The 13,248-nt window shown below is 32.3% G+C and overlaps 1 protein-coding gene across 1 annotated transcript; it reads left to right on the plus strand.

Moving 5' to 3' along the window:
• Positions 1 to 1,336: 1,336 nt before the first annotated feature.
• LOC106103771 (leucine-rich repeat-containing protein C10orf11-like) lies at positions 1,337 to 11,699 on the plus strand. The gene is made up of 6 exons (XM_013283633.1): positions 1,337 to 1,550; positions 6,031 to 6,116; positions 7,482 to 7,623; positions 8,426 to 8,565; positions 10,402 to 10,616; positions 11,528 to 11,699. Exons 1-6 carry the CDS (start codon positions 1,500 to 1,502, stop codon positions 11,605 to 11,607), a joined length of 714 nt encoding a protein of 237 aa, XP_013139087.1. The 5' UTR covers positions 1,337 to 1,499; the 3' UTR covers positions 11,608 to 11,699.
• Positions 11,700 to 13,248: the final 1,549 nt, after the last annotated feature.

A 13,248-nucleotide genomic window follows, 5' to 3' on the forward strand; every position in this document is an offset into this window, starting at 1 on the left:
CCCCCCCCCCCCTCTGGCGTCAAAGCTAGATCCGCCCTTGTCATACATACGATAGCTAAATTATATCTGCAAAAATAAGACATGTCTACTTAAGTTAATTCAACAAAACAATGTTTAACATAACTCAATGTAAGGCTTTGTTATAAAGCACGTCTCAAAAACAAATTTCCTTTGTGTCCCCTACCTAAGCTCTATAATAATCGAATTGTTCCAACTTTCTGTGATTTCGTATTCATTTCATACATTTTGTCTCTTTTAGTGAATGGTAAAAATAATGTTTTCAGTCCTGTATATAGAATAGAGAGATAACGCTCCGAATACGATACCGATAGTAATACAAGAAAGTTCAAATAACAATTTATTTTAAACATAACAAACGTAAAAGTTATACATCAATTACAACAGTACTTTGTTGTAATTGATGCGAACTAGTTTTTTTACGTCAGTAAAATAAAATGCTTATTATTGAAATTATAAATAACAAAGTTATTTAAAAAACCCTTTATTGCAAATCGATGAGAAGGAATGAGGTGATCATGTTACCTATCTTACAAAACGATGTAACGTTGCGTCTGTTAAAAATTGGGTAGCATCGACGCGACGTTAGAGAACATAATTGAACATTGAGTATTGAATTTCGAATCTGGGACACTAATGAAATAATTCCACTTCGTTCTTTTGTCTTTCTGTCAACTAAAATTGTCCCCGAATTCGTTACAGGTATATGTATTTACATGAAGAAAGGGAAAATGAATATGACACTTTCAATAATAAAATCTCCCTAAAAAAATTAAGTAAATTTATAAGGCTGAGTAATGTACTATGGTTTAACTTTATCTTTAGTTAAAACTAACGGTCGCCCGGGACTTTATTAGCTAACAATTACTGTTGCCATGGCAATTTCAAATCTTAATTCTTTGCTGCTTTTGGTTTGTTGTTTTTGTCATTTTTTCCAACGATTTTTTCTAATTTATTCAACCCCCTAAATTAAAGAACTTGAACATATGTAGCCTACAGTCACGTGTGTTGTAAATGTAGGACATTCTATAACAAAAACATGCTGTTATTGTTGAAATCCTACGTAATAAAAAAGAGTGTGTGTTTACTTTAATGTTTAGTTTAGATATATAAATAAAGTACCTAGTATTGGTTAGTCAAATATATTTTCCACGTAAATTACTTGCGATTGAAAAGAAATTGTAATTAATTAAATTAAATAACTGTTAATTTATTGGTTTAAAACAAAATCAACCTTTTTATGTGATAGCAACTTTGTACTTAATGTCAAAAAGTTGTTGACAGATGTCAAACTTAGTAAATCAAACGTCAAACATTCAAACATTTGAAAGTTAAATGTTTCAAAACAATGTGTGAAGGATTGAAGTGAAGTTTCTGCTTCTATAAAACGAAGTACGAACGTATTTCTAAAACTTTTTTATTAAGTAATAAATGTTTCAACTGTGTCGATTGTGAAAAGGTTATCTTACCTTGTGTTTAAAATGGATGAAGTACATATAAATACTTTTGCATTATCATTTCAAAACAATCGCGTAAGTATAATTTATTACTAAGAAAGTAATTGACTTATACCAAGAAAAAACTGCATTTAAAAAATCTTAATTAACTTTTCTATAATCAAAACGGTTTTAAATTTACGTTAAAAATAAGACTTGTATTTTTTTTCATACCTTTTTATTTATTACTATTACTTTTAAAACCTATTTTTATTGAACTGTATTTTGATCTATGATAGTTATTAATTAAATAAATTCCATAGTAATTAATTATCAAATATTACAGTTAACATTACCAGTTGAAGTGGTCTATCCATGAAACTTATTGCTTGACTAACATGTTAGTTTATCTAATTAAGCCTCTTGTAATTTAATAAAGGCTCTATCAATTTAGTAGTGTGATTGCCCACACACACTCAAAATGTAATTAAATTAACAAAACTGTGTACTAAAAATGTTGAAAGATTATTTGCTTATATTTTTTAATATAAGCATAGTTCTTTGTTCCATTTTGGAATTATATTTTTCACTGTTCTCTTTTATTAAATGGGTCATAGTTGTGATGAAGTATGGCATTAGGAAACAAAGTAACGATAAAGTTACAAGTAAAGTGAGTAAAACATCAAATGTCAATTATTACAATCTGACATTAGTTACAATATGTAAATCAGTTAGGCAAGTTTCTAATCTTAGTGTTATCGAAGAGGATGATAACTTAGAAAAATGGCTAAAGGTAAAGTGATAATTAACTTATCATCTGCTAGTTTTAGCATACTGTTGAAGGTAGATATACTCAAATTCCTTTCAGTGTTTGTATTCCAACTTGAAACTCTAAAGTAGTCTTACTAGTATTTTAAATGTGAAAGATTCAACTATGTACATAACTGAAACAGTGGTAGAGCCAGCTTTAATGTCTTTGCACAAATGGGATGGCGTACATGGTGAAATTCCAAAACTGCATAGGAGTCAGGCTCCAAGTAGAAGGAATTCTGAGGTTCTTTTGACAATTGAGTGCTGTAGGCCTAATTTTAGTCCAGTACCCATGTCCATCCTCTTCAAAGGGGAAAATAGACTGGGCACCCTTAAAAATAAGCGAGCCCAGTCTATTTACTGTTTTACTTGTTTGTTGTTTTGGTTTTACTTGCTTATTAGCAAGTAACCCAAAATTATGGAACAACTTTTACAAATCAGAATGATTTAACAAGATAATGATTTACTTAAATAATTGTTATGATTCTAGGAAGATTTTCACATTATGGAACAGTGAAAAAATTTGCTAAAAGTATTCTTTTTCTTATTGTAACCCTTAATGGACAATCATCATTACTGTAACAAAATCCTTCCTGAAAAGTTTGTTAAAACCTCATTTAATAGAAATGGGTCAAGGTTAATTTGGACCTTTAGTGTATTGTACAAAAGTTCCTAGTATCAATATTAACATTTATGACTCTACCGAGTATAAATAAATGGACAGTTTCTGATAAGAACATATTATTTGCTTTTATTTCACGATCAGTGCATACTTTATATGGGATATTGGTACAAAACCAGCTATCTAATATTTACTAAAGCATTTGTGATATGTGATATATTTAGGCAATTTTGTGTACAAAATGTATTATTTCGACTTTTTCTTTTTGTATGTAATCTATTTAAATATTCGCTAATAATGTTGTATACATAATATATTTAACAATCACCTAACTAGAATTTATAAAATAATTGTTATTGAATAATTTCTAGTTCTTAATAAAGTTTATTTTTCATATCATTAGTTCTAATTTATCCTTATGAATAACTAAGTAATTTCGGTACTTGTCCATAACAATCTAAAATACCTTTCCATCATCATATGTAAGTGTAAACATAAAATAACTACATTAATTTCCTATCATCACCGTGTTTGTCCCTACTGGCTTGAATAGTTTTATTTATATGTAGTACAAATTAAGGTTGTACCGAAACTCCGCCTCCGCATCCGCAAGTGCGGAACTTCCGCAAGATATGATAACTCCGCATTCGCTTCCGCTTCCGTTATTTCTTATGCGGAGTTATAACGGAGGTTAATTTACGTCTTTAACGAGAGTGGGGCGATTAGGTATCGTTAATGCGGCCCGCGCGGGCGTGCTAGGTCAACTAACTATAATTGTTATACATTATATTTGCATGATAAAATGTATTTTGGAATTATGTACTAATCTGTATTTTAAATTAGCGTAGTTTTAATTTTAATTTCTTTAATAAATCGCAATTAGCATTCTATTATTGACTTTCGCTTCCGCTTCGATTAACCTCCGCTTCTTCTGAGGTGAAGCCCTTCGCCTCCGCATCCGCATTTGCTCCCGTTAAAAAGGCCTCCGGTACAACCCTAGTACAAATTGTTACATTATTGTTATTGTACAATGTATACAGTATGTATAATGAAGTAAATATATATTGTGCACTGATAAGCTGACCTGTAGTAATTATAATATTATGTTACAATGTTATTGTACTTTACTTTATATCTATTTCTGTAGACAGTTTGTCTATCACAATTAAAACCTTGATCATTCTTCGGAAAAACTTTATGTTAAAGAAAACAAAACATGATTAAGCAGAATTGAATACTCATTGGTATGCGATAATGTGTACCCGTGCTCATAGTATTTGGTTCATTATAATAATGAATAGAATTGAAAGACAACGCTTTAAATATGTAATAGCACCTTAATGATAAGGACACGCTTAGAGCGGGCGCACACCTGTGACTAAACTGTCGCACAATGTTGTGCAATTGTCTATTGACGATTTACACAACTAAAAATCGAGTAGTGTGCGTACCTTCACATAAATTCAAAGCGAGACTAAACAGTTGTGCGATAGTTTAGTTAGGTGTGTGCACGCGTTAAACACCAAAAGCCATTAAGGTTTTGACATCTGACGTTGTAAGCGATGCTAACGAAGCGAAGTGTTTAGGATTTATTTCCATGTTAACAATTTGTTATTTTCATTCAGTCTTGTGAGACATTCTTGGAACCATACACATTGCCTATCTTAATCACTGTTTATGTAATATTAGACAAAAATAACTGTGTCATAATAAAACCGGCTTACGACAAGATTTACCAGTTGAGTCAGGAAATAAAAATATTCAAATACATGTGAATAAACTTGGATGGTTTTGACTCATTAGCTACGAGATTAACGATTCGAAGGTCATAGTACAAATTACTTTCTATTATGCAATTATCACCATAATCCTTTCAATGTGGTAGAATACACAACTAAATACAGTTAACATGTAGATTCTAAGAGCCAATCAAAGGCAGACAGCACTTCAGCCTCAGCAGTCAGATTTTCCTTGACACATACTGGCTGACTTGCATAATTCTGTAATTCCAATGGTTGCGCTTCTACGGTGATAATATATTGGATATATATGAGGAACATAAAAATCAAAGTCATTTGGACTTGTTTGCCTTCAAGTGGCCATAATCGTCACTATCTACTATTCGTAGTGATTAAATATTTGCGGATTTTTTTTTAAAGTTTGCTTAAAATTATCATATTAACAGTATACATATGTTGTATGAAGCGTAATAAATGCAAAGGGGTAAATTAATAAAGTCTGTATAAAGCTTGAAATAAACGATAATTAATAGCCAGTGTTGCCAATCTCCAACGAATACTTTGTATTTAATTAATGAATCTGCCTCGAGCTACTGGGAATGAGACTTTCACAATTTGAAAACGTCTTTTCGGCGACTCCAGTTCACGCCTATAGCACACAATTGCGAAAGCGACGCGAAGCGATGTTTAAAAAACGGTTCCTAAATTTAGTACGTACTACTCGCCGTCGTTTCTTCTAATTAGTGTTTGTTTTTTTACTGTAGAGAAAGGTGTAAGGAAAAAGCCACCGTTGTAGTAAATAAATTCTACTACTTGACGGAAAGGTAGGCATAATCGCTTTCGGTTCGCTTACGCGGTTGTGTGCTAAAAGCGTAGATGTACGCTAAAATTGAGATTCCGAAATCATCGAAATTCAATTTCGCCTTTAAATTTATATTTTAATTACGAATGGACGCGTAGATAAGGTAATGTTGCCAAAACATTTTATTGTCTTTTTTAATTGGAAGGTTCAATAATTGAACACGGAAGCTGTAAATGGCTGATGCAATTAATTTTAAGCATTCAAGGGAAGCTTTTGAGTTAATTATTTAAAAGAAAAAATTACAACAGTAACTTAAAAATTTGACTCCTATTTTTTTAATTTACATGTTATAAATCTAGTTAAAATCTTACTTCTTACTAATATTAAATGCGAAAATTTAGATGGATGGATGGATGTTTGTCAGAGTTTGTAGCCTACACGGCTGAACGGATTTCGATAAAATTTGGTATGGATGTAGAGGATAGTCTGCAAGAACACACAGGCTACTCGCTTTTGTTTTTTTTAATTCCACGCGGACGGAGTTGCGGGCGAAAGCTAGTATATCTATATTTTTTTTGTTCACATTGGTGTTCTTTGTTACAGTTAAGTTATTGTGGACAAGATTGTCAGAGAATACCATCGGCACTATGGAACATGTACGGTACTAAGGTTCATTATTTGGATTTAAGGTATGTAAAGTACAATGAGAAGACTCATCCAACAACGTAACGTCAACTTATAAACTCAGTTTTAATTGAACAGTCGCACCATTCAATTCTAACCAAAAGTCTGTTGCGGGCTTCAAGAAATAATAGACTTCAGCCGACGTCTGTGGTCACCATACGTCGATGTGTGCACTTTTATCAAGTTTTTACATTAAAAAGTAGGTGTTTTATAGTTGGTTAGAAAGAGGTCGTAAATTAAGCATTCATCGCGAAAGGTCGTAGATATCTTGGTCCAGAAAATTCCATGTTAACTTTACCACTTAAAGTTTCAAAGAACTGACGATAGTGTAAAAACAGCGTCGAGAATTTATAAAACAAAATTTCATAACAACAAATGCTTTGTACGTTAAGACGTAATCAGTAAGTTAGAAGATAAAAAAATCGTTTCCAAATTGTTTACATACACGAGTTTTTATTTTTAGTAATTTATTTTCACATTGATACCAGGATGGTCGTGTTATTTTTGCAATGGAATAACCAGAGACAATTGTGACTTATAATTTCAATTTTCAAGTCATAAAAGTTTTTTCTCTATTTTTTAAACGTATATATCAAACATAAGAGAGGAAAAAACCAATTTTTTGGAGAAAAATAATTAAATATTGTATCGTTTATCTAATTTAAAACTTACCTACATGAAGTTATTATAAAAGTGTAATCTTTATTTTCAGGTTAGTTTCATTATTAAAACTAACAAATAAATATTTAAACACGCATTTAAAAATTAACAAGTAACGCTACAAAGTTCGGGATTGTTTTGTAGGATTTGTTTTGCTATGATTTATTCATTTCTATAAGTTAATACCGGTGGAGCGGAAAGCTTGTTTTGTTGTTTTGTATTGAATTCTCTAAAGCGGTAAGAAGCTTTATACCCATCAACGTTTGCATGATAGTTGTTTCTCATTGAAACTTTACGATTAGTTACGTCTCATTGTTTGCGAGTTTTGGAATATTCATTGGAATTAATTTAATTTAAACTGGAACACATTTTGGTATAAAGTTTTCTTATTAACTAAATAATTATCACATTCAGATATCATTTTCTAGGAATAAGCAATGTGAATGAATAGAAAATTGAGGAATTAGTGACGAATCGTAGATCGATTTGAAAGGCAAAAACCTATAACAACTTACATAAAATGAGAAAAAATGAAAGTATCGAGTTAAGATTATGCAACATAGATTCATGAAACATTAAGATGGAGATGTATTAAAGATTACTATAGTTTATTCCGAAGATTAATTAGAATGAGAATTACTCACGTAGGCAAGCCATTTATTATTTTAATTGGGTATCATTATATATGATAAAACGATGCTTGTTTTCAGTTACAACAATATAGAAACACTTAAAGGGTTAGAGAACTTCACGAGGCTACAGGAATTGATTCTGGACAATAATAAACTAGAGGATAACATAAGATTTCCTTTCATGCCGTATTTAAAGACACTCTCTTTAAATAACAATAAGGTATGTATTTCTTTAAACATGTATTATGCACTAAGAAGCTCTACTTTATCTAAATAACTGATTCGATTTTGATGTGTGTGATTCGACCGTTTACCGTAGTGTTTGTTTTTTTATTAAATAAAAATGTAACTCTCAAATAAAATATACAGTAACTATGTCAGTCTTGAATTTAGCTATGGGTAGAACAATTCTAATCTTATTTAACTCATCGAAAACTCTAGTGACAAAGGAATTTGCATGCCATTTTCAAGTAATTGAGTGTGGTCAAAGTCGTTCAGTTCAAAGGAAATGATACTAGCACTTCAATTTGCTAATGCGTCTTGCTTATTGCATTACATTTGAAATAATTGTTGTAATTACATTCCTAGAACGATGCAAAGTGAACACTTTAGTTTATTAATCTTAAATGTTAGGGTTATTTTACAAAGCCAATCATACTAATATTACAAATGCGAAAGTTTACATGTTTAGATGTTTGTTAGAGTTTGTAGCCTAACCGGCTGAACGGATCTCGATGAAATTTGGCATAGACGTAGAGGATAGTCTGGAAGAACACATAGGCTACACACTTTTTTTTTAATTTCACGCGGATGATGTCGCGGGCGAAAGCTAGTTAAAATATAAAGAAAAACGTCATGTATAAACAACATATAAATTTATTATTTTGGTATAAAATATGCCATATATTTTCCTCTCCAATTTCATCAACAACGACTTAAGAGAACCTTAAAATCAATCCAACATTTATAAATTTAATCAGTGTTTTCTTTCTGACGAAATGTTTTATTTTTGTTAACCGAAGCTGGAAGATTTAGAAGGGTTGATACAAAAGATCAATGAGTATATGCCAGCACTCTCTTACTTGAGCATATTGAGCAACAAAGCCTGCCCCAACCAACTGTCAGACTGCGAGAAGGATGACTCCGATTATCAAAGATACAGGTACATTTGTTCCCTCTAATCTTAATTCTTAATTCTGAGATGTGAAAAAGATGAGATGCTTACGTTTTGTGGACTAGAACTATTTATTTAAATTATTGGTCATAAGTGGCTGTTAGACCATAAGAAATTAAAATTTTTCTAAATCAAAAATATCTATATGCAATTCATATTCATATAATACGTTCGCCCATTGTATTATCTATGTTATATCTGCATAATGATTGAAATAATCTGGCACGAATTTACCAGTAAATTTAGTCAGAAGAGAGATTAGAGTGGAATAGCTGTCACGTGGAATTTGTTTTTGCTTTTCACAAAATAAATAAATACTGTTTTTTTTATTCATCGAGTCGCGGACTGTTAATTAATCCTGTATAAAATGTAGAATTTATTCAATGATGTATATACCTCGGTATGCCAGATGTTCTCTGTCTATCTATCCCCTTCCCCAAATTGATGAAAAATGTAAAAGTAACTTCCAAATGGAATATCACACGTCCTTTGTCGTATTCACAATGTAATGGTAGAATCTATAAAACTGGAGGAATATAGATAACATTGCGAAAGTATGCGCAATCTGACACTCAATCCTCTCCATAACAAGGAAGTAAAACGTCATAAGTGTCCTTTTATCTGCGTCTCCCAACCATAAGTGGGCTATCTTGTTTCCATGACGTGTCGAGTTGATTTTATAAGCATTCTGATAACGTTTTCGCAACTTACATTAAGGTGTTACGGACAAGTATTGAAACGACATTTATATGTAACAGCGTCTTAAATAATACCATCACGTTTCATCCAAATTCCATTACAATGTTGACGTGTGACAAGTGACTGTGATTGTAAGCGCCGCTTACGAAGCAAAGTGTTTTAGATTCGTTTCGAAATTCAGTCGTTAGAGTAATACGAAAACATTTATTGAACATCAGTTGAAATTTGATTAATAACTTGTATTCCCAAGGAAACATTTATATCAATCTTACGTACCTCTTTTAACTTATTAATTTCTCGACACTTGGTATTTTATCGTTACAGATATTACTAGCAAGAATATCTGTTTATGACAACGAAAGGTGACGCGCCAAAAATCTTTACTTTGCTGTATTTTTATTGCTTTCACTTTTATTATTAAATGCCCCATTTGAAAGAAGTTAAGCAAGTACTGAAATTCTTATTGAATCTCAAGAGTTTGGAAGATTAAATATATTTTATGTATGAATTTGCCTTCTGTTTTTATTTACGTGAACTAAAATACCATTAAATATTGTACTTGCTTTTATTTCATGAAATAACGAACACATTTTGTAAAGCTGTGGCGACACATTCGCACCGAATTCTGAACTAGCGCTATCGGCAGTTACATTTTAAATCTCAGTATAAGCTTGGTAGAACTCAAATTGTCAGCATGGTTTCTTTCTCTCTGTTGAATATTTTTCGAGACTGTAATGAGTAATGTATATTGTACCTTTATATAATATGAGAAGAAATATATGTGCTCTATAAGAAATCAAGCGTCCTTTATTTATACGCAAACGTTGGTGACATTCATACCGATGTCCCACAAAGCTAAACATCATGAAGCACTTATCTGCGGAGAAATTCAAAGATATTAAGTCAACCAATCTGCACTGCGTCTATGTGGTTGTTTAGGGCCTACCTATAGGTGTCGCCAGACGATAATTTAGACTGTCTTTACCTTCTATTATAATGGTCTTATTCGAGGTAATATTCGAACTATTTCACACGAATTGATTGCCCCCTGCCAGCCTCCTGCCAGCCTATGGCGACTCCCATTTTCATGCCCTTTACATATGATGATGTATTTGTATATCTTAGATACTACGTGATCTACAAGGTGCGTAGATTGCGGTTCCTCGACTCTCGCAGTATATCGTCATCGGAACGTTCTGAGGCGGCCGTCCGGGGTGAGTTCATGCGCGTGCGCCGCCCGCGAGAGCCGCCACAGCCGCCAGGGACTCCGCCCCTGCAAGACACGAACACGCCCGTACGACCATTGCCCGTCGACTTCTCATCGCTTGGCAAACACAAAGGTACAACGGGAACGAATACAAAACATTAATGACAAACTGCATGCTAAGTCAATATTTTTTTCTTAAGTAACACTTTTCCACGTAACTATATTAGCTGCCTTTTACATGTAAAAGTACCTATTGATTCAAAATACTCTGTTATGCAGGTAAATTGTAACAAACCTTGAAATTACGCGTTACGTAAGTTGCAATTAAAATTATTACGCGAATTATTGCATTTGCGGAATTCACGGTAGATAACATTACCTATTAGGATATCAGTTTCAAACTAGTTTCTAATTAAGTTCCTATTAATAACGCTTGACATTAAATGATCTAAATATAATATTTGTGCTATAGTGATTAAAATGCAATAAATAAATACATGAAAACAACACAAAATTACAGTCAGTTTCCAATTACGAAACCGGTTACGTTATATTTTTGTAATTTCAAAGGTGACAAAAAGTATAGTTGAATTCAATGGAAATAACAAATGATATATGTTACTGGCTAACAACAAAACATGTATAATAGGTATGTGTAACGTTAGAAGTTAAATTGTTTAGATTAGTTATAATTTCTTATTTTCATTGAATTCGACTGCACAGATCCTTCAGAAGTGGAACTGCTTGTGTCATGCATGTTTCGTAGTATTACGACTTGTAACATTAAGAGGGAGCGCACACCATTAACTAAACTATCGCGCCACTGTTGTGCGATTGGCGATTGTTTCGCAGTAAATTTAACTGTATTCTTCATATAAGCTTATAGGAATCAAAACGAGACTAAACAGTTGTGCGATATAGTTTCAGGTGTGCGAAGGCTCTAATGTCTATTTAGAAGTTTACGGTGTCATTAGTATACCTTTCGAAATATCACAGAGTTCATCAGTCATCTAAATGGGTTATTAACGGAGAATATTTTTGCAGGCGCCTACGGAAAATGTCGATACAAATACACGGGCAAACACTCTGAGGGAAACAGATTCATCATGAATAGTGACTTGTGACGTCATATTTTACGTCCACCTATTTTTTATAATAAAGAAAGAAACTATATCTTGAAATATGTTAACATTAAAGTTTTCTATTGATTTTGTTGATGTACTTTTTTACAATTCAATTAAGTATTTGTAATATTAATAAATTTATATTACAAGTATTTCATTTTGAATAAAATATATTTATTTAATGTTTATTATGGTTTTATTTTGTACCCTCCACCTAGTATCATTTACAAAAGTGTATACATAAAGGCCCAGCAAGGGCACTGAGCGAATCTAATACAAATTTCGCAAATAACATTACGAAGACGTTCTCACCAATATTTGTGATAGCCTCTTTACTGATACGGGTGTTCAAACAGTACACAATGTCATGCTGTACTTCATTGTCCTGTCCTCGTGTGAAACTTGTACAATTTATAAAGTATTTTGCATCTGACATACGGCCATCTATAATTTCACTTTAAAATTAATTATACGTAAGACTTCACACGATTAATATTCAGTACGTTAATACATTAGGAGTTCCAAAAGTTGGAACCAGGCAATTTCTAAATGCCATAGCAAAAGTTCAGCTTTATTCCACCTACATGGTTTTGTTACAGCAGACGGAACGGGACGGTGACGCGACGCTTACGACACTGGATCAAATTGATCATGGGTGGCAAATATCAATTATCACAGATTTTATGCACTACGAATAAAGTATCATCATTCGTTACATACATACAATGGTATGGTACCTAGGGTAAATGTACCCTACGTTAGTAGAGACGTTACTCATGCGTGGATCACATTTTTCGTCACTAAAGACGTTGGATAAATGTACATATTTATTTGGTAAAACATCAGAAACCCAGGACCTTTAAATTACAAGTAAACTGCTTAACGCATAAGTCACCGACGCTCTAACAAAATATGAGGCGAACGTGAAGAGATTCCTACGTTTCGGAATGTAACCAATAATCACAGTTAAAATTATTTGATAGCGCCTACGACCTTATTAAACATTTCATTAGTAAATGGCACGTTAATACATTAAAGTCTCCCCTGAAACAGAGACTTGACACAAAGAAATTTTCGTCGTTATTCTTTATACCTACTTAGACTTATAAGAGATTTTAGGTTTGTAAAATTCGCACACTAGTTTGCAAGAAAGTTAGGATCTATAACTAAACTAAAGTAGTTTTTCTACAACAATAAAAAAATCCGATAGAGAAAAATAAGATTCTTGACATTGCCCGAATTGTATTGAAACTATTTTTACGTCATAAAAGAAGTATCCCGTCCCAGAGGTGGCCAACAATATCTGGTAACTTCACAAAAGTTTCAATTACTTTCCCAAAACTTTGAGTTGAGTGAGGAAATGTTCCAGGGTTTTTTTCGATGGCAAACTAAACCACGAACAAATTAAATTCAAACTCGCACTTTGTATAACAGATGTAACAAATATATTAAGCAAAACGGTTTAATCTAACAAAATTATTGAGTTAAATTTAACGACCTTCCGGCTCGGTTGAACAAACGTTTGCTCAAATTAATTTTGACTTACAATGATTAAAAAGTTTTATAAAAGGTTCGTTAATTAATAGACCTCGTTAATTGCGATCAGTTCTAATTATAAGGAAAGAGCAAATGATTACTCGA

Source organism: Papilio polytes, unplaced genomic scaffold (assembly GCF_000836215.1).
Source record: "Papilio polytes unplaced genomic scaffold, Ppol_1.0 DF823731.1, whole genome shotgun sequence".
In the NCBI taxonomy this organism is placed as follows: domain Eukaryota; kingdom Metazoa; phylum Arthropoda; class Insecta; order Lepidoptera; family Papilionidae; genus Papilio; species Papilio polytes.

Bases quoted from the DNA above. Each gene is read 5' to 3' on its own strand.
- LOC106103771 (XM_013283633.1), top strand. From the start codon at position 1,500: ATGGATGAAGTACATATAAATACTTTTGCATTATCATTTCAAAACAAT. The intron at 1,551-6,030 runs GTAAGTATAATT...TCTTTGTTACAG, and splicing joins TATCATTTCAAAACAATCGC to TTAAGTTATTGTGGACAAGA. The intron at 8,566-10,401 runs GTACATTTGTTC...TGTATATCTTAG, and splicing joins TCCGATTATCAAAGATACAG to ATACTACGTGATCTACAAGG.